General features: G+C 31.2%; 1 protein-coding gene across 1 annotated transcript; it reads right to left on the reverse strand.

The window, feature by feature from the left end:
• Window positions 1-3,434: 3,434 nt before the first annotated feature.
• Window positions 3,435-4,706, reverse strand: LOC120170098 (transcription factor MYB60-like). The gene is made up of 3 exons (XM_039178115.1): window positions 4,420-4,706; window positions 4,208-4,337; window positions 3,435-4,122 (listed from the first exon to the last, which is right to left on the reverse strand). Exons 1-3 carry the CDS (start codon window positions 4,583-4,585, stop codon window positions 3,546-3,548), a joined length of 873 nt encoding a protein of 290 aa, XP_039034046.1. The 5' UTR covers window positions 4,586-4,706; the 3' UTR covers window positions 3,435-3,545.
• Between the last annotated feature and the right edge of the window lie 18,540 nt (window positions 4,707-23,246).

Below are 23,246 nucleotides of genomic sequence, written 5' to 3' on the forward strand. Positions count from 1 at the left end.
AGCATCTGCGCACGATGGCTGGGGATGCTTGGGACGTCGTGAGCCGTTGGATCCTGATGACAGATCCAACGGCCTTCATGTTGCGGCGCTGGAAGCTGGGATAGGAAAACCCTAACGGGTTTAGGGTTCTGTTGTTTGGGCTGTTTAATCCAGCCTGTTGTAACTTGTTTTAAGTTGATGTAGGCCTGTACCATTAATGATAACATTAGTGCATTTTAATTATTTATTTATTTAATTACTTAATACACATATATATATATATATTAATAATTACTTATAACAATATTAATAATAATAAATCCGAATTAACTTCGAATAAGACCCCGGACAAATCGAGTATCTACAGAGTGACTCGACAAAGCAACTTCCTATAATTAGAGGATCATTTTGTATCTTTTAACAGTCGGGGGCTCAACAAAATAATATTCTATAATCAAGGGAACCATTTGTGTACTTTATCCAAAATATTATTGGATCATCTTTTGTTATTTTCTACTTATACTCTAAAAATAATGTATATAGAGCTAAATAAAATTATTATTGACATTGGTATAATTAGTATTGTATAATATGATGTCTAATATATATCACAACTATAATTCAATGTGATTTAGTTGTTTTATTTTTGGAAATTACAACAATACATGAATAAGTTATTGAATTATGAAATTCACAAATCAGAATAGTTATGGAGAACTCCAATATAAATATTGATTCAACGTATACGTATAATGAGTGCACAAGCTTCGATGAATAACAAATATACTTAATTAAAAAAATCAAATGATGCACGAACTAAACTATCTCAATGGTTAATGCTAGGGACGGACGCATGATTTCATGTTAGTAGGGACGAATTTATAAAACTTTAAGTATGGAAGAACTTATAAAATTTTAGGGGGGACAAAAACATATTTTCAATAAAAAATACAAAGAACATATCGAAAATATATAGGAATTTAAAACTTTTAGCGGGGCGACCTCTCTCACCCGCCCTCTCTAGATCTATCCATGGTTAAAGGGATGATTGTTATTTCTAAAGGTCTCAGGTTTGAGCTTCAAAGACTGTAAGGGTGTTGAGCCTTTATTATCAAATTATTGAGAAACTTTAAAACATATACTATCTTGTAATTACCTTAGATTAATAAAATAAATAAATAATTTTAGTTTTTTTAATTTATATTTAAATATGTTTTCGATACTAATATTAGACATGAGTATTATCATTATTTTTTGTTATAAATGTGGATTTAGACATTAAAGAAAGAAACAATTTATTATTTAAAATTTCCAATATTGCAGACAATAAAACCATTTAAAAAAAAAGTTTATACAAGGTTGAAATCTTTGAAAATATCAACATACCGTTGCATTGCAATTAATGTGGATTTAGACATTATCTTTTTTATTATTATTATGTATCAAATTTCAAGCCCTTTAAAAATTATGTATCAAATTTCAAGCCTAAGTAAATCTCAATTGGATTTTAGGTATGCCTTAGCTCTGGATTGGAGGAACCACCCCTTGCCTAAATTTTTTGTAAACAAAAAAAAATTATGTTATTATCAACGGTTAGTGAAATAAGATATTAGATCTCTTAAATAAAGTTAGGGGTTCGAATCCTGACATTTACGAATGGAGTAAATTGAGTTGAGAGGGTCACCCTTATCTGTGTAATACCCGATTTAGATTAGTTGATCAATAGATAAGATAATACTTATAAAAAAATTTATGTTATTTTATGCCATACTTTTTTTTTCTTTCAATATAGCTTCCTTTGAATTATCATTATCATTATTGCTGCTGCTGCATGGAATTAAAATAACACAACTTTTTAAAGTATTTTTTATTCGATTCATAGTAAAAATAATAATTATTTTTAATATTTCAGATTTGTCTGACACCGAAAAGGTAAATAAAATCACATTTTCCATCTCACGAGTGATGGTTTCCCAGAAAGAAAAACCTTTGCTTCTGTCTTATTTGAATGCAAGACTTTCGTGAGATATATTGTCATTCATTTATTCATTCCTACTTTTTCTAGCATTTGCTTCAAAGCTTACTGTTGCATACCAAAGTCAGAAATTAGCGTAAAAAAATTAGGATAAAACTTTTTAGTTTTACGTTATATAATTGAATCGTCTATATATATATATATATATATATAAATTGATATTAACCATAAAAAATAAAAAGATATTTTTCCAAGAGAAAAGTGTTAATTTTTTACTTTTATTTTCACTCATTTTTAAATTTATATAAAACTAAAAAAAATTACAATGTGTATGTGAATCTTATATATATATATATATATATATATATATGTATGTATGTATGAGTAAATTACACCAATCATCATTGAATTTGACTCTCTTTCCTATTTAATTCATTACACTTTTAATTTTTTTTCAATTTACTCATTGAATTTATAGGTTGAATTCTTTTAACACTCAGTTGTTAACTTTCTAACGACATCATGACATGACAACTTACATAAAAAAAAAAAATCACCGTTTTGGATTTCTACATAAAACCAAATTTAGTTCAAAACTACGTTGTTTTGATTTCCTCTAAAAACTTATATTTTCATTTTTTCTTCATTCTCCTTCTTTCTTCTTTTTCTCTCTCACTAAACTAATCTAAAATTCGACCACCACATTAGTTGCCCTTCTAACCATGTCGGTCACTCTCGTCGAAGGCCGATGAGTTAAATTTTTTCATCAAACTCGTCTGACCCTTCTAAACGTTATTCCATTGTTCATTTCGATTAGTGATGAAAAATCTCTCAATTTTTCCTTAATGGAATTCTTGATGCTCCTGTTACATATAAAAAGGATTCAACTTTTAATCTAGTTGTGCTGTCAAATGGTATGAGTTGTGCTATCATGGCTTAGAAATAGAACTGGGTTTTTTCAGAATTGTTTATGTGGGAAGTTCTTTGGTTACTTTCTATGGAAAATCTGGGGAGTTGAAGAATACTTATAAGGTGTTTGAGGAAATGCCTGTAAATGTAGTTTCATGTTGGATTCTTGTGATGGCTGGCAATTGTGGCTGGTGGTTTTCATTTTGAATGGTCGGTGATAGTTTGGGGGTAGGATTGGGTTTAGTCATCCAGATGTTAGAGAGAAAATGGTTGAGTGACAAAAAAATCTAATCTATAAAATTTAATGAGTAAACTGAAAACATTAAAAGTTCAATGAATGGACGCGTAATTTACCATATATATAAATAACACACAACTTAACTGGGCTGCAAAAGTAGGAATGTATTATAAGCCTATAGTTGCTTTTCTAAGTTTGAAGTTTCACTTATAGATATGGAGACTGCCATTCATTTACTCCAAAGTTTGCTCACTCTAAAGGTTTGTGGTGTTAATATACGTCTTTTTCGTATGCATTCGCCCAAGAAACCAAAAAAAAAAAAACTAAAATAAATGAAGATGAAGAATTTGATCATTTGGGACCATACTAAATTTTCACAAATCTGCAGCTCTGCTAGCTTCTTCTTCTTCTTCATTAACAAAGCTTAAAATAAAATGAAAAGACTTAGAAAATTGAAGACAGTTCCATCCTCTGATTCATCTCTTCCACTTGACCTGCAGAACTCTCATCCAAGAGCCACTTCTCAAGAAACGATAATGGAGGATTATTATTATTCTTGTTAGTGTTCAGATCAGCTTTTTGCTTCTTCTTCTTATTCTCAAGAAACGATATTGGAGGATCGTCATCACAAGCATCCTTTGACGTAGATCCACATGCAACATTGTTCATGTTCTCAAACGATAAAATGAACTCCAACTCTTCACGGGAGATCAAAACACCATCTTCTTGTTCAGCTTTCCATTTTTTATCTTGGGAAGTTGTTTCTTTGAGGACTAGAGAGCTATTGCTATCGTTTTTAGTCGTCTTTAGTGATGATCTCATCCAACCTTGAAGAAGCCTAGAAATATTCTCAGTACTCGAAGCATATGTAGTAGCAGCAGCTGAAGAACTTGAAGCAAACTGATCAGTTGCAGTAGTTGAAGGCTGAAATTTCTTTAGCTTCTTCTTCAAGTGGGTGTTCCAGTAGTTCTTTATATCATTATCTGTTCTTTGTGGTAGGTATGAAGCTATTGCTGCCCATCTGTACATAAAAAAATTGCAAACTTTGAGAAAAATCTGAGACTATGATCCATTGAAAAAGGGAAACAGTTAAGTTTGAGGATTACTTGTTACCCAATAAAGCTTGCAAATGAATGATCATGCTTTCTTCATGGGGAGTGAAGTTCCCTCTCTTGATTCCAGGTCTCAGATAATTAGTCCATCGAAGCCTGCAACTTTTGCTACATCTCAACAGCCCTTTAAAGAAAGGGTAGATTTTGAATCAGCCAAAAAGAAATGAAAAAAATGAAAATTCCCAAAGAGAAAACGTGTAATATACCAGTATTTGTGGGCACTGATCTCCAATTCCCTGGACCATGTTCTTGGATGTAGGAGACAAGTATGATGTCTTCCTCAGGGGTCCATGGACCTTTCTTGATGCCAACTTTCTCACAGCAAGGAGGTCTTGCCATGGCTATGGGGATTTCAAATAGTGGCATTGCCATGGGAGTGGAAGTATAAATAGAGGAAGAGATGACCTTAGAAAAGGGGATTTGTACACCAATTTTGATCTACCTTGCTGAGTCAGTAACCCCTTTTATTAACTTCCCATCTTAAATACTTAATAAAAAAATTGAAGTTGAATTGAATCCCCAACTCAACTACTGGCTATGATATGATCTCTCATATGGCACTTTCCAACCTTTCTTAACTCACATGTAGCACAGCTCATCATCGGGGTCAAGACAATTGACACTTATTGGCTATTGGATATTTTAATTTAGGGTAAATTACAAATTTCATCATTGAACTTTACTCTCTCTCTTATTTTTCTCCCTGAACTTTAAAAGTTTTCAATTCCATCAGTGAAATTAATACATTGGTTTTCTTGTCACTTCGCTGTTAAATAGTTAACAACGTTCAAACGACGCCGTTTTAAAAAAAATAAAATTTTCACCAAAACGATGCCATTTTGTATCTATATACCAACTCATTTATAAATCTATTAGTGAGAAAACGGCTTAGTGACAAAAAAATAACTCGATATATTAAGTTTAGTGAGAAAATTAAATGGATTTAAATTACAATAAGTGAAATAAGAGAGAGTAAAGTTCAATTACTAATTTACGCTTTAATTTATGTCATATCTCACTGTTTTTCATTAAATTATTGTGTGGCTAATCCTAGCTTTGGTTTTAAAGACAACAAATAATGAGGGGGATGAGGAAAAATTATACTTACGCCGTACGTTGGTGGAAATTTCACTTCTTAATTTTCAAAATACTCTTTTATCTCCCTAAAGGTTAAAAAACATATCCATTTACCCTTAACATTAATATATTTTCAGTTTTTTCTATTTTTAGTTAGAAAATAATAAAACTTCAATTAAGTTGAAATTATTTTAAAACTACTAAGTAAAATTCTAATTTAATTATAGGTTAAACTACACCAGATACCATTGAATTTTGTCCATTGACTTGTTTATAACATTGATTTTTAATTTTTTCCAACCATAGCATTGAACTTTAGTTTACATTTAATTATGTCACTCCAATATTAAGCCAGTAAGGAGACAATGACATGGCTAACGGTTTCTAACATGGTCTTCTAGACCAAAACAACATCATTTTAGCGACGACTATTGATGTCCAAAACAACGTCGTTTTAGACACTAAACTTTAGGGGTATATCGATTTTGCCATTGAACTTTTAAACATTTTACTTTTTTGGCACTACACTTTCCGGCCACCACCGATAACCAATCATTGCTTGTCACCAGTCATCTTTTGTGACAAGATCAGTACCAAAACATTCGTATTTCATTCCTCTTTCATCTCCTAGAATTGCTTTTTTCACGAAACTCACTCAAAACTGACAAAATCCATTTAAAAGTTCGACGTATAAATACTCTGATCTCTTTCATTGACCGTTCGATGATACTAGTTTTGAGGTATGTTATTCGTCTTCTCAAATAATGCATCTCACTATTCGAATTTTCTAACAAACACCCACAATCCCATCAATCTAAGAAAGCCTCTAAACATCTAAAAATTGTTTAATTTCATCGATTTTGAGTGAGTTTTATGGAAAACTAATCCCATGATAAGAAAGATGAGTAAAATATGAACGCTTTGGTACCAATTTTTCTACGAAAGATGATCGATGATTGGAGGTGATTGGTTGACGGTGGCGACCGAAAAATACAGTGCCAAAAAAGTAAATTGTTTTAAAAGTTCAGTAGCAAAATTGATACTTTCCATAAGTTTTGTGTCTAAAACGACGTCATTTAGGCATTAAAATAGACGCACCAAAACGTTAGCCATATCATCGTCTTGTTATTGACTTAATGATGTAGTGATATAATTGAATGTAAAACTAAAATTCAGTGTTGTTATTCATAAAAGTTAAAAGTTCAGTTATATAAACAAGTCAGCGGACAAAGTTCAATTGTGTCGAGTGTAATTTACCCTTAATTGTATTGGACCTAAAGTAAAATTGAATATTTTATATTTATATTAATTTAATTCTATATAAACTTTGAGATGAATTCATTAATTTTTTTATTAAATATTTAAAATCCTCATGCCCTAATTAAGATATAACATATTTTTTTCATAAAATTTTACAAAAACGTATTTAAATACTATTTCATTCATATTCTTGCAAAACAACTGAGTCGATTAAATTCACACCCAAACTCAAATTATCTTATTCCCTTGATTCAAATTGAGAAATTGTTGCATTATCTATCGCACAAAAACATTACCAATATTCTTGTTACAAAATTCTCTATGAAAAACTCTAAAATAACGCGCTTAGGGGGTAACGTGTACAGTGGCATTAGTCCACCACACATTAGCTTGTTCCTTTAACAAGGACACCACACCATCAATTTTTTCTTTATCCTGAAATCTCATACCATCGAAATATTAATACCATTTAAAATACACTCTCCCAAAAAGTAATTCCAAACGAAGCAAACAAAAGAGAAATTTCACAAGACAAATGTGTTTACACAATTAAACACTCAACTAATTCACACTTGAATTAAACAAAAGATGTAGCTCACAAGTGTGTTACAACGAAAAATATGATAACAATAAACATTATACAACTTGCCACTTAATATCTTCTTGGAGTAAAACTCAACGTACCAACCTTATCGCTTAATCCATTTTAAACACATAATAAAAACATATAGTACTATTTCCTATTCATTTCTTTCATATCCAAAGGTCTCATAATGAACAATTTATCGATTAATTCATGTTTATCATACGTAGTTGCTATTTAATATATAACACATAATATACACATTTCAAATCATAGTTTTGAAGTCGAATAAGTTAGTTGCCTTGATCAACCTCTTTTGGACAATGACTTGTTCACTCATCCATGGATATTAGAGTTGTTCTACTCATCTCCCATCATATACATATCACATAGTGTTTCCAAAGTAATTTTCCAAATCATTATGCATCAAAGAGTAACATAATGCACATGTCATGGTTCTCATGCTTTGCAATGTTCACATTCTTCCGATGTATCATAATGTATAATCAACATATGATGATATACATGCTTATAATAATCACATACTTATAATGCACCATAAATCATAATTCACATATCATATAATACACATGCTTGAAATAATCACGTACTTCCAATACATTATAACTAAAAAAAAGCATTTATAACAAGGTTTATTACTTTTGTGATACGGAATAGATTGTTAAATTCATTTTCAAAAAATATCTATAATAATAATAATAAATTTAAGGGTAAACTATTTCAAATACTACCAAATTTTAGGCGCTGACTTGTTTATACCACCAACATTTTAATTTTGTCAATTTTAGAACTAACGTTTAGTTTTAAGTGCAATTATACCACTCCGCCATTAATGATTTCACGGCACAATGACATGGTAATTTCGCGCCGTGACGTTGCTGATGTTGATGCCTCACCAAAACAACGTCGTTTTGGTATAACTATTTTAATGCCTAAAAAAGCCAAAACGACGTTGTTTTACTTGAAACGATTTAGTTAAAATTTGATTTTAATGAGATATGAACTTTAGAGCTTTGAAACAAAGGCTAAAGCTTAGCCATTCAACTAACTTAAGATTTTAGTTATATTCTTACAAATATAATATACATATTATACAGTTCAGATTCTCATATTTTGGTTAATATTTTTATATATGATTTATAATAAAAATAATAAATTTTTAAAAAAGGCTTAATACCAAAATAAGTGCTTAAACTTTGTCTCGAAAAACGTTTTAGTGTCTAAAGAAAATTTTGTTAAAAAGATGTGCCTAATTTTTCATCGGAGATTTTTAGGTGCCTGAACCGTAACGGCCATTAAATGTGGCCGTTAAATGACACGTTTCACATTATGGTATTTATGAAAATTTATTTAAAAAATTTAAAAAATAAAAATATTTTTTATTAGAAAAAAAACTCAAACAATCGCCTGCGTCCCCTCTCTCCCCCTTTCTTTTTCCACTTCCCCTTCCCTTTTCCCCTTTCCATGGTCGCTGGTCGCCATCCGTGACCGTCACCACCACCTTCATCGGCACCGACGTCGACCACGATCAAACCTCTATTGGTCTTTCGCCATAAAGTGCCACTGTTTGCCGTAGAGAAACATTCAAAGGTTCATCGGATTTTAAGCCAACATTACTTTTTTGTCGATTACGGTCGTTCATGACATCCATAAGCCACACCACCACCACCATTCAAACCATCGTGCAATTCCGACCAAAACTCAAGTGCTCGGCAACGATGGTGGCCGGAGATGGCCAGCGACGGTTGGTAATGGGGGTTGAAATGAGATAGTTTAGTTTTTAGAGTTTTTTATAATTTCATTAAAAGTTTAGGTTTTTTTTTTTTATAAATAAATTAAGTTTTTTAAAATAATATTTTTATTATTAAAAAGTAAAAAAAAAATTAAAAAAATTATAACGGTAGGCACCTAAAAGTATAACTGAGAAAATGTTAGGCACCTATTTTTAGCAAAAATTTCTTTAGGCACCAAAATGTTTTTCTAGGCATTGTTTAGGCACTTATTTTTGTATTAAGCCTAAAAAAACACCTAAAATTTTAAAAAATTTCAAATTGCCCCAAAACCCAAAGCCCTAAATATTACATCTCTAATTTCACCCATTGTTGTCGTCGAATCAACGGTCACCGCCCACCACTTTCGTCACCAAACACTTACCACCAATTACCCTACTCTCCCGTCGTAGAAAATCGAAGAGTAATGTGCTAATAGATCACCAAACCACCGAATATAAAATGTTCTAATGAACCATGAACGGTGACCGATCGAAATACGAATGGTGAATGACTTGCAAGGGGAGAGGAGGAGACTTCAGTGTGCTGGAAACGGTGTGCTATCGTCGGCGATGGTTGATGAATTTAGGGATTACAATTTTTTGGGATTTTCATAAATTTAGGGGGGTTTTGTAATTTTGGATTTTTTAGGAATTTTAGGATTTTTTAGAAAATTCATATTATTATATCAACAAGACGACGTTGTTTTAGGCTTTTTAGGCATTCACGTCAGCAACGTCACGGCGTGCGACTGCCATGTCATCGTGTTGTTAAATCTTTAACGGCGGAATGGTATAATTACACTTAAAAGTAAACGTTAGTTCTAAAGTTGAAAAAATTAAAACGTTTGTGATATAAACGAGTTAGTGCCTAAAGTTTGATGGTAGTTGGAGTGTTTACCCTAAATCCAGATACCCTTGTTTTGCAAATATGTAAATTGTGTTTTGATGGAATGTTTTGAAAATTCTTTGCTAATCAATATTAATTATGAATTTTTTTATTGTGCAATATTAAAATTTTAGTTGTGCATTTGTTTGAAACTAATATGATTGAATTCCTATTTTGTCATTAATCACTCTGATAACTAATTTAATATTTTAAATTTAAATTGAATCATTATAACTGCAACCGATACATCACAATAACAGTCGATAGGACGGCCAAACATTTATGTATATTCAAATACTCTCGATCATTTGACAATTAATGTTTATATTCTTGCATACGTAATGTTCGAGTCTGAGACTTTAAGAAATAATAACAAATCCCTTAATCATCGAGATCGCTCGAATATTAGATAGAGAATTGAGTGAGAGAGAGAAAGAGCTATAAGTGTTTAAACCATATGATATTAAATATAACATTTTATCTAGTTTTAATTAATTTAATATTTAATTTAATGTTTTAATTTAAAATGACTATATCATGTTTTCATTAGCTCGTGATTTTACAAAACTAATGTTTTAAGACAATTTGGAAAACATTAAAGTTTAGAGGAGTGATAAAAATGTTTATGTTATCTTATTTTGTATGAATTTAAACTTAATATTTATTTTGGAAATATAATATTTTTCTACTAAATAACAAAAAAAAACTGATGTTTACGATTGAGTCAACTTGACAAAATAAAAGTTTGAGGGTTAATACCTAAATGACCATCTATTTTAGTAAAATTTTTACTTTGGTCCTTTTATTATTATTTTAGTCAATTTAACGCTTCAACTTTCAAATCTTTATCACTTTATCCCTTTGAAATTTTCCAATAAAAAATGCCAAGTGACTCAATCAGGTTCTGCCATATTTAAGTTTTATTTTTATAGGTGGCAGAATTTGATTGGGTCATATCATCATTTTAAAAAGAAAATAATCCATGAGACTGAAATGATAATTAATTGAAAGTTGAGGTCAAATTGACTAAAAATAGTAAAAGGGCCAAAGTAAGAATTTAACTAAAGTAGAGAGGCTAAAGTAGGTATTAGGCTAAAAAGAAAACAATAAAAGTGTAAAGATTAAAATGACTAAATTAATAAAACTAGGAGCTCAAATAGATCATTCTACCAAATTAAGAGAACTTAAACGTAAATATTAACTGACATAATAAAACTTAATCCTAAATCATCAAAGATGCATAATAAGGTAATTCTTGTAAATAACATTTTACAGAAAACTTAATCCTATAATTTTTTATGGGTAAACTATGTGTTTCGTACATAAACTATTAGTTTTGTTCCGTTTTGGTACCCTAATTGTATTTTTTTCAAAATCATACATAATATTTAGGTTATATTTCATTTGGGGTACTCTGTTATTAAAAAATTAACAGAATTATTCACATGACATTTTTATTTTTTGGCTTAATGCAAAAATAAGTACCCAAAGTATACTCAAAGTTAACTTTTGGTGCTTAAAGAATTTTTTGTTAAAAATAGGTGCATAATGTTTCCAACATTACACTTTTAGGAACCTGGACTGTAACGCCGTTAAATTCGACTATTAAGTGACCCATGTCACTACTATATCTTTTTGAAAATTTTATTTTTTTAAATAAAAATAATATATTATTAAAAAAACATTTTTCCCCTCCCATCCCCCTTAGTTCCCACCCACCCCCAACAGGGGCGGACCTTATAGTTGCTCTGGGTATCCCAGACAACCCCTCAAAATTGTCTACTTAGTGTTAATTTTTTCTAATTTTTTTAATTAATACAAGACCCATCCCTAATATTGTGTGTAAATGTTGCTCTTTATTATAGGAAAAAAAATTAATATCCTATTTAAAATTAAAAAAAAAAAGATCAAGCCCAAAAACAAATCTTAAGCCCATGAATCAAGCACATATTTTCAGTTTTGTGAGAATTGGGATACGGCAATTGGCAACAGATTAGATCGAAAGTGTAATCAATCGCTTTCAAAAAAATGAAAACACGAAAAGGTCAACTTTAGAATGTAATTTCTAGACATTTTAATATATTTATAGATATCGTAGTTTCTAAAAAATATTATAAGAGTTTTTTTTGTACAACCCTTGAATTTTTGTCCTGGGTTCACCTCTGACCCCCAAGCCTCCCTACTTCCCTCCCCAACCATCTTCCACCCTCCCAATATTTGGAATTATTAGTATTAAATTCCAATTAAATCCTCTACCCATTAAATTTAGGATTAGGGATTTAAGGGTTTGGAGGTTCAGGGCAAAGGCAAGGGCAAGGACCGATCAATTGGCAAGTGGTGACAAATAGGTGACCTTTCGGCGACGGAGATGGTGGCCGGAGATGATTAAAGACAGCTGCAAATGGGTTTGAAATTAAGAATTTTAAAGTTTTGGAAATTCTTTTTTGTAGTTATAAAGAAATTTGATATTTTTAAAATTAAATTTTAAATTTAAAGTTTTTATTTTAAAATAAAATTTTTAAAATTTTATAAGTCTAACCTTTATAAATTTTTAAAATTTTATAAGTCTGACATGTGTCAGATAATAGTATTTTTTAATGGAGGTTATAGCCCGGACACCTAGAAATATAACGTCGAAAATGTTAGGTACCTAGAAGTGTAACAAAGAAAATGTTAGACACTTATTTTAACGAAAAATTCTTTAGGCACCAAAAATTAACTTTGGGTATATTTTGGGCACTTATATTTACATTAAGCCTTATTTTTTTCGATGATGACGTGATATTATCTTATGGTGACACGTCAACATCACTATTAATTTCTGATGGCAGGATAACAAAATGAAACACATACTAAACGTTACGTATGGTTTTAAAAAAAAAATAGATACCAAAATTGAATAAAAATAATAGTTTAAGTACTAAACGTTTATATCATTTCGATTGAATTGCAGTTTGATTGTCGACTAGACTGGCCCAAGCCCGAGCGAGTAGCCCTAGTTTTTAGCCTACGAAATAATGCAATTAGATTTAAATTATAGAAACACTAAATATTCTTTTAAATTTTTAAAGTAAATATAAGATAATATTTGTTCAATGACTCTTAACCCTTTAATAATGAACGTTCATATTCCTATATATGTGGTATCCGAACTCGAAACCTTAAGGGATAACAACAAATTCTTTAACTTATGAGGTCGTTTGGTTCGTATGAAACACTAAATATTTTAATTGTTGAATTTTATTTTAAGATTAAAAGTGAAGCAACGAAATTATTAACTTGTATTATTCAACTAGTTCTAATTAGTGGTCTTCGTAGATGTTGGGCAATTGCAAGATTTAAATTATTTCCAAATTTAGTTTTTATCATTTAATTCTTGACATTTAAGTTAATCTACGTCGTTTTTAATTGAATGCTAAAATAGATAAATTAACTTACTAGTTTGAATATCGTACGTTAAATTGTATATTAAATGTTAAGGTTGCTTTTCTTTTGTACCAATAAAAAATAAAAATATTAAACGTATAAATATGGACATACACAAATTTTTATATTATGGGGTGAATTAAAAAAAATTAAAGAAAGTAAATTTATAAAATTTTAAGGGTGAAAAATAGATTTTCAATAAAAAATAAATAGGAAAATATAAAATATAAAAAAATTTAAAAATTCTCACTGGCCCGTAGGTCCATTAATCACATGGAAATATTTTCTTTTATTCAAATAACATAAACACATTTTATAAGTTTTTTTGTTCAACTTATGGTTATATAAGTTGTTTGAATTTTCAATTTCAATGATTTTCGTACCTCAAAAACATTATCATAAATAATTTACTAAATCTTTTTAGGTTTTGTTTAAAAAAAATGAAGAGAATGTGTTATAGTTTTTAACTATAGTTGTGTTATTAAAAAGGATAATTTTTTGATTATATTTATTTGTGATTATATTTAATAAAGGATTATAGGTTGATGGGAAAGTATTTGGATATAATTTTTAAGTTTCTTCTTTAACTTTTAAATAAAAAATTTTAATTCTTTTATTTACCTATTTATAAAAACACGTGAAAAGATAAAATTATTTTATAACAATTTTATTATATGTGACAAACTCCAAATAGATCTTTAAGGCCCTCTTTTTCTTCATATAGAATCATAATGTGATGACCAATGACATAACACGAGTGGGGTTATGGCCTTTCAAAATTTAAAAAATTATAATTTAGATTTTTAGAACCTTTAAGAAATCTAATTAGACTCTCTTAAAAGTTTAGAAATTTAGATTAAACTTTAAAAAAATTTAATTAAACCTCCTCCCATAATTTTTTAAAATTCTCATTAAGCCTCTCAAATTTTCTAAAAGTTAGTTAGTTCCTAATTTTTTTGAAAAAATATAAATTAAATCCTTTAAAAAATTTAAAAATTTAAATTTAAACTTTATTTTTTAAAGTTTTAAGTTGACTATCCAAACTTTGTCGTCAAGTTACGCAACTGGTAATGACTTTAATCTCTTTTATCATTAAAAATTTGTATTTAAATCTCATTAGACATGTGTTCAATTCTTGCCCCCATGATATTTATTTATTTTATTTAAAGATATATACATGTATGAAATGACAAGATCCATAATAATAATTTAAAAGACAATATCTTTTATTTTTTAAGATATTATAAATATTGATATCTTTTATGATATAGATATATTGTCAGTATAAAAAATATTCTACAAACGGTCTTGAGATGTTAACATCTATATTATGTTTATTTAAAAAAGATAAATACACTTATTATAATCTTAACACCGGTTGTGAAACTATTTTTGTTATTGAAAATATATTAAATAATAACTCATATATATACAAATTAATATTTTAATAATAATAATAACGACTGATATTTCTTTTTTCTTTTATTAATCTGAGATAAATACGAGATAGTATCTGTTCAAAGATAATTTTCAACCATTTGATATTAAACATTTATACCCCTAATATTTATAATGCTCGAACTCATAACTTCAAAAAATAACCATTGATATTTCATTTTCACAAAATGGGGTTGGCATGCCGCCCCTTGCAGCCTAAATTTTGGTATTTCTTACATGATTTGAATTTAAACCAATTTAAATTTGGTCTAACTATGGTTATTATCTCTTAAACAAGCTATATAAAGCTTTAATTTTCATGGTTTGCCCGTAAGTTATTATTTGTTTTGTCCTAATTTATCAGATTATAACAAAATAAAGTAATATAGAAATGGTGATTTTTTGTTTTGGAAGAGAGTGAAGGTAGAAGAAATTAGGATAGAATATTTGATCGAGTCGAGTTAAATCGAAAAAAATCAAGTTAGTCGAGTTTAATAGTATATTTAATCATTCAAATTTTATATGAATTTTTTTTAATCGAATTCATGAAATTTGTGTCGTGTTTAATCGAATATATTTATTCAAATTGTCGAAGTGACCTCAATGATAAAGGGTGTCGGAAGAAATTACATATTTGAAAACTTTGAGGCATGTTTTTCAATGTGTATAGGTAGAAATTTGAATTAGAAAATTATGATTTATCTCTATGAGACCTTTACAACAATATATCATATGGTCAAAATGATTAAGTGATAAATGATAAATCAATGTTCAAAATAAGCTACTTATGAATTATATTGAGAAAAACGATAAACTAATATCCCATATTGGTGAGATATCAAATGTAAAATATGTTTATATACATGAACCAACTTGAATATTAGAACGTGCAATATAAGATTTTATCTTGCACGCATGCTCATGGGTGTTAATTGGTGTGAATCTAAACTTGATGGAGTTTGGAGGTTTTACTCTCATAATGCAAGAGACGTGAAACGATAAGGCCAATGGCACCTTTTAGGGGCACGTATTCAACATGAATTTTAATGTGAATCATGTAAACCTACAAGGACAGACACACACAAAAATAATTATTTTCTTTAATTTCAAACGTTTTCGATGATAGAAAAATACAAGGTTATAGTTTATTGGTCCTACAATTGTGCTATTACAATCTTCATCTCGTTTTTGTATTATGGGAGATAGTTAATCAACAGTTCTCCAGTATTATAAGAGTGGTCGAATATGTCTTAAGGAAACTATGTAAACATACATCAACAACTTTGTTCATCTGATTACATGACTATTGACGAGTAAATAATTTTTTTATCTTATCTTATTTTTTCTATTTGATTTTGTAATAATTTATTTTCAATGATTATTATTATTTATTTCTCGAATAACGTATTGACTAACAGTCTTAAAACCTATCTTTTTTTATTCTAATATGAGACGAGACATCACAATGAAATCTGATTAAATTTATTTCAGGAATTTAATTCACGTCGTTCAACAAATTTTAATCAACTCAACAATTTTATTTCAGGTCTTTAAAACTATCTTCCAACAAAATTTATTCGATTTTCTATTAATGTCGACACCGTTTTTCGTCCGGACGGAAAAAAAAGTACTGATTTAGAAATTTTTCTTTGAAAAGATTTTGAAATGTGAAGAGTCGCCACCAATCATTTAAAGGTGCGATCGAGACATCATAAAAATCGGGTGATTTTAATAAAACATTTTATTTTTATCAAAATACCGAGTTTTAGAGTCTGCGAAAATCCAAAATCAAGTTCGGGAGTCGGTTACGCGTGGGGAAGGAATAGCACTCCCACAAGCGTCCAAAATTGGTACCTAGTTGATTACCCTATATTTAGAATAGAAAATTTTGAGTTCGAACTTTATCTAATTTAAAAAGTCATTACGGATGCGAAGTTGAAAAGAGTATTCGTTTATTAATAGTCAATAGCATTCGCCCCTAGCATAAATGCGGGATATCAACTATTGTGTCTAATAACCGGACATTGTCTTAATTTTAGAAATCATGATGCGGTCTTGAAAAGGATGTCGACCTATTTCGGGAATCACTAGTAGTCACCACCTGAGCATACTTGCGGGAGATATGCTATTGACTCTCTAATAAGTGAACATTGCCTTAAATTTTAAAATAAAATGCAAAAAAAAAATCAAAAAAAATTCAAAGTCCAAAATAACTTCAAAAATATATTTTCTAAATTCTTTTATTTATATGAAATATTTTGAGTTAATTAAAATATTTTAAAGTGTTTAAAATGTGTTTAAAGCTTTTAAAATAATAAGAAGAAAATCTCTTCAATCACTATTTGGTATTGTTCATACACATGTACTTTTCATGAATAGTAAGTTTCAAAACTTCTGATAAAATTTCAAAACTTTGGCCCCTGGAACAGCTTCAACGGTCATATTTTAAGTAGAGTTTCGAAACTTTAGCTCCATAATGTATTTTTTATGCTCGAAAAAAGGTCTCCAAATGACTATAATTCATCCCCAATGGCTATAAACGACTACAAACTCATTCCTCACTATTTAGGCACCTCAAGGACATTTGAAGGAATAGATTATACCTATCCAAGCTTAAAGATCAAAAGAAATATCAAGAGAAAAGAGTTTCAATATTCATTCTTTCATTTTTCTCGTGCACATATTGTATAGTGTTTATTGAATATCTTTTGTATTCATTATTTGTGAGCTCAATTTTGTAAACATCCATCTAAAGAGGTATCCTTTGTTTACACAAACCAAATCTTGTAAAAGGGAGAGGTTCTAGTTTTGCCTTAGAAAAAACTAGAGTGGTTCTATCTTAGCCACTGTAAAAGATAGGGGGAGGTTTCTATCTAAGCCTTGAAAAGATAGTGTTGTAAAGGTTAAACCTTGTCCTTGAAAGGTTCAATTCAAGTTAGTGAATTGAGAAATCCTTAGTGGTCGAAAGCTAAGGTAATGGATGTAGATTCGAACCACTATAAATCAATTGTGTCAAAAGTTTTAATTTTTATTCAAGTGTCCACCAAATTTTCTAAAAGCCAATTCACCCTCCTCTTGACAGTTTTTCGGTTAATTGATCGAGTTATCAATCAAATAATCCTAAACTTATTCTTAATGCATTCATCATTACATTTAAAGTTCTATTATGCTTTCAGTTACGTCATTTTTTATGAAAATATGGTGTAGGGTATTAATGAATAATGTCATTCTTTTCACATACATCTTTAAGAAAATTAGAGTCGTATTCACCGTCCCTATCGAATCTAACCTATTTTATTCCCCTATCAAGTTGATTTTCTACTTATGTTCTATAAATTAAAAAGTAATCTTCAGCTTCATTTTTTGATCTTAAGAGATAAATCATTGTATATATAAAATAATCATCTACAAAGATGATGTAGTAGTGTATACTTCCCTTACTTTCAAAGTTTCTAAAGTTTACTAAATTAGTGTGAACTAATTCTAAGAGTTTGATTTTTGTTTTAGTCACAGATTTAAAGAGATGCCTAGTATGTTTAGCTTCTATACAAGTTTCACATTTGTTAAATTTGTTTTCATCTTGATTAGGGACCAGATTCATTTTAATGAGTCCATTTAGTAAATGAATGTTCACATATCAAGAGATTTAACAATATAAATAGAAGTTGTGGTATTATTATTTTCATTAAACATAGTCTCTACCACAAATAAACCCCATTTTAAATACATTTTTCCTACATAATCTCTATTTCGAGAGAGTACAAGTTATTTACTTTGAAGACTAGTTTCATGTTTGCCTTATCTAATAATCCACCACTAATCAAATTTCTATGTAAGGCAAGTACATAGAGAACATTATTCAATGAAAGAGTTTAACCATAAGTTTAAGTAAAACATTCCCTTTATCAAGTACTTTTGAACTGTTCGAATTCCTCATGTATACTTGTTCATCTTTAACTATGTTCTAAAAATCGATGAACATTTATTGGTTAACATGGAAATATCTAAAAGCACCAATTTCCTCCACCCATTCAACGATGTTTACCATTGGATTTACTTTAGAAACCACAATCGCAATGACATCTGTCGAAACGATTTTTTGTAACCGGGGCGAGACTTTTGAAAACCGCGTCATTTTTAATTATTATCTTTTCAATTGGATTTTTAATTAAAAACAGTGCGATTTTAGAAAACCTCTCGTTTCGAAAAATTGGAAATTCCTTTACGATAAAAATATAAGGTTCGAGGAGTCGCCACCAATCTTTGATTAGGGTGTGATTGGGCACCCAAAAACATTGTCATTTTAAATAAAAATTAATTTTAATTAAAACGACAAATTTACGGTCTACGTTACCAAAATCCAAGTTCGGGAGTCGGTTACGCGTGGGGAAGGATTAGCATCCCCACAACGCCCTAAATCGGTACCTAGTTGATTAATTAATTTCTTTGCAACGAATTTCACAAGTTCAAATTTAATTTGATTAATGATCCCTTTAAACAACAAACATGCAAATTTGCAACATTCAAAGCAACAAAATAGATTTAATTTAAAATTACCAAGTCATTAGAAAGATAAAGAATATTCGATTATTTAAAAATATCGAGACCAGATCTTTAGTTCAGTTCTAACAACATTTTCTCGAAAAGTTTAAATAGTCGAATATTTCTTTTTCTTTCGCTCCCAAATTTTACAATGATATATCCAAATTTAATTAGGCGTTACTGACGGGATACCATTTTAATTTAAAATCGTCAAAACAACTTTCCTGTAAGTTAAGAAAAGCCATTCTGATAATTTTAGATTAAAAGGGCATTACCCTTAATTCCGATTATGTGATTAGATCGAGTTATGCACACGAGATTAACATGCTTTTTTTAATAAAAAAAACAACTAAACAAAAGTGTACTAACAACATACTCGGAATACTATACATGCATACATTTAAAATAAATATAAATTAAACTTACGAACATGGATAAAATATTAAACAAAGGGGCTAAAATGTAAAGAACACAAAAGACAGGCTCTTTTCATAACATTTTCATTTCTGGGCAGTCCAAACATGATACAACCAAAATACTACATAGGATCAAAATGCAAGTTTCTAAAACTATGCATCCAATGTAAAAACAACACAAAAATGGCCCCAACATGAATTTGGACTATCATGAAAAACGCTGAAAATCATGCAACAAAATCAAAAGATAATAAAGTTCAGTATAGGGACCAAATCGAAATGAAACAAGGTTGGGATGGCCACGCCAGACATTAACCCCTTTTCATAAAACGCACAGTTTTCCCCTCAGCTATCAAAACGCTACCGTTTTGGACCTAAATGAAACGACGCCGTTCTGGCGTTCTGTTATATAGGTTATTAGGGTAAAATCTGAAACCCTAAATCACTTCAACCCTTCATCCTCCAAACATACCCGCCGCTCTTCTCTGATTTCCTCTCAATCTCTCCTTCTTCAACCTTCAAACCCCAGACGAAGCATAGCCAACGCCGTGGCCACCGCCGTCTAATGGCTCTGATGAGGAGCCAAGACGTCCACTAAACTCCCTCCGACGACAACCCCTTCAAATACCAACCTAAACCGGCGACCTAAACCCAAACTAAACTTGAAAATCCAACCGGCTTCACCCTCTAGTAACCTCACAACACTACGGCCACCGTGACCTCTTACCTCCCCGGAGGACTCCGATGAGCAACCTTGACCAGAAACCTACCTAGAACCTAACCCAAGAACGATGGCCTAACCCCTCGAAACCCGTTGTTAAACCAGGCGAATCCGAGCCTTACCCCTCATTCATTTTTATTAAAACACGCAACCACCACGGGTTTCATCCCTCGAAGGCTCCGATGAGGAGACAAGGCCACAAAATAAAGCTCATTTTCCCCTTCTAAGGACCATATCCTTACAACCAAAACCCAAACCCCACCGAGACCCTAGAACCCGAGGCTTAAAACGATATGCATGACTCAAAATCAACGGGAGACAAAAGTTTTACCTTCTCACAGACGGGTATGGGTTTCTAGTGAAGAAAGCTACTAGATCGGGAGAGTAAGTTTCTTTTTCTTTTCCCTTTTTTTTCCTGGCTGTTGACGAATGATCTGGGTATTTTTTCTTTTTGGTTGCGTTGATGGCTAAAATGGTTGGTTTCTCTTTTTGTTATTTTTGGTTTCGTATCTGATTCGTAATGGTCAACTCTCGGGTTCTCTCGCTGATACGTGTTTTCTGCTTTCCCTTCTTCAAATCCCCCCCTTTCAACTGTTTTCTCTCTGGTTATTTCTAGTAGATATTTTCTCTTTTTTTCTGTGCCTTCTGCTCTGCTTCTTGTTTGGTGCGTTTGCAGGTCACGGGCGCAAGCTGGTCACGGGGGTGGTCGATAGTTCTGGGAGTTCCTCCTGGTTGATCTGCACGATGGCTCGGTATTCACGGAGAGCTGTGAGCCGTTGGATTGTGAATTCAGATCCAACGGTGAGGGCTCAGCTGCGCATGGAGATGGTGAAAGGAAACCCTAACGGGTATAGGGTTTCCTCAAACGGGCCACAATTCTCGGGCTCCCACTTTGGTTCAGTTTCATTTATTGGGTCAACGGGCTCTTCATCAATTGGACTTGCTGTAATTGATTTTAACAATTTTGGCCTGTAAAATAAAATGATTACTTAGTGAATCCATGTACCATATTTATTTATGTATATATATATATATGATCACACGCATAACCACATAGATAAATAGACAATCACTATATAATTAAACACACCCATACAACTAATAAACTAATAATAGTATAAATAAATAAACATATGCAAAACTTGGTAATAATAACTAATTAGTAATATGAGAACCCCAGACAAAAATGGGTGTCCACAGCTGCCCCTCTTTGCTCATTCTTGTGTTAACAAGAATAGGGCAAAGATAAAGAAGACAACGCGTTTTTGTCTAATTTCGTCTTTGCTTTGAAACTTGATAAGGGATTTGCTCCACTCCTTCTCCAGGGTAGGTGAGACTTGAAAAACCTTCTGTCAACGGGTTCGTTCCCTCTTTCTTCATGGAGTATATAACTTGAGCAATCATTTGCAAACGAGTTTGCTCCCTCTTTCTCTAGGGAGTATAGAACTCAAACATCTTCTTCTTACGGGTTCGCTCCCTCTTTCTTTCAGGAAGTATAGAACTCGAACATCTTCAAACGGGTTCGCCCCCTCTTTCTTTCAGGAAGTATAGAACTCGAATAATCTTCTGCAAACAGGTTCGCTCCCTCTTTCTCTAGGGAGTATAGAACTCGAATATCTTCTTCAAACAGGTTCGTTCCCTCTTTATCTAGGGAGTATGGAACTCGAATAATCTTCTGCAAACGGGTTCGCTCCCTCTTTCTCTAGGGAGTATAGAACTCAAACATCTTCTTCTTACGGGTTCGTTCCCTCTTTATCTAGGGAGTATGGAACTCGAACATCTTCAAACGGGTTCGCTCCCTCTTTCTGTAGGGAGTATAGAACTCGAACATCTTCTTCTTGCGGGTTCGTTCCCTCTTTATCTAGGGAGTATGGAACTCGAACATCTTCTAACAGGTTCGCTCCCTCTTTCTTTAGGGAGTATAGAACTCGAAAATCTTCAAACGTGTCTGCTCCCTATTTCTTTAGAGAGTATAAGACCCACAATCTTCAACGATCGCGTCTGCCTCCTATTTCTTCAGAGAGTATAAGACCCACAATCTTCAACAATCGTGTCTGCTCCCTATTTCTTCAGAGAGTATGAGACTCGAACAATCTTCAACAATCGTTGGGAAACCTGTAAATATTTAAGTCATCATGCAATGTCATGATCCTATTCATGCCTAAAATGTATGCAAATGTGTAATTTAATGCATTTTCTTCTTCGAAGAAACCTCATATCTTTTGATTTCAATGGAACTCGATTTCATTTCGGGTACAGAGCATTTGACCAGTTCACCCCAGCTAACACTCTTAATACCATATCTTTTGGCTCGACCGGACTTTGACTTCTTTCTTTCTTGAAACCTGCCGGTACACATGACCAACTTCTTGATAAATGACAATTTCTTTGGGTCATCTATTAATGGCTAAGATTGTCTATGAATTCCAAAGTTTTAGCTTTTCGCAACCATACAAGCTTATGGGTAAAACCATTGCTAGCTTCAGAATACATGCATTTCCAAAACCTTTTGTATAATAATACAAAATGATCTCATGTACCACAAGTTAAGCTATGCGTTTTAACTTTCTCAAAATTAGATGCTTGTAAAAGGGAAATTAAGAAGGGAAAATATCTCTTTATTTATATAAATGGCGAAGAAGTTTTAGGCAACTACATGACAAACTTTTAATCGGAAAAGAACAAAAGGATAAGTGTCTTCAAATATCAATAACACAAATGCTTTTGAACTGGCACGCCGTCAGAATGACTCGAGTGTAGCTTCTGTCAAAAGGATCTCCAAAATGGTGATGACACCTAAGAGTGCGAAACTCTTTCTGGACCCCAAAATCTCCCATTATTGGATGCCATAAACCAATATTGAATCTCACGTGCATTCAATTCCTCCTTCGGT

Source organism: Hibiscus syriacus, unplaced genomic scaffold (assembly GCF_006381635.1).
Source record: "Hibiscus syriacus cultivar Baekdansim isolate YM2019G1 unplaced genomic scaffold, ASM638163v2 tig00111772_pilon, whole genome shotgun sequence".
NCBI classification, from domain to species: domain Eukaryota; kingdom Viridiplantae; phylum Streptophyta; class Magnoliopsida; order Malvales; family Malvaceae; genus Hibiscus; species Hibiscus syriacus.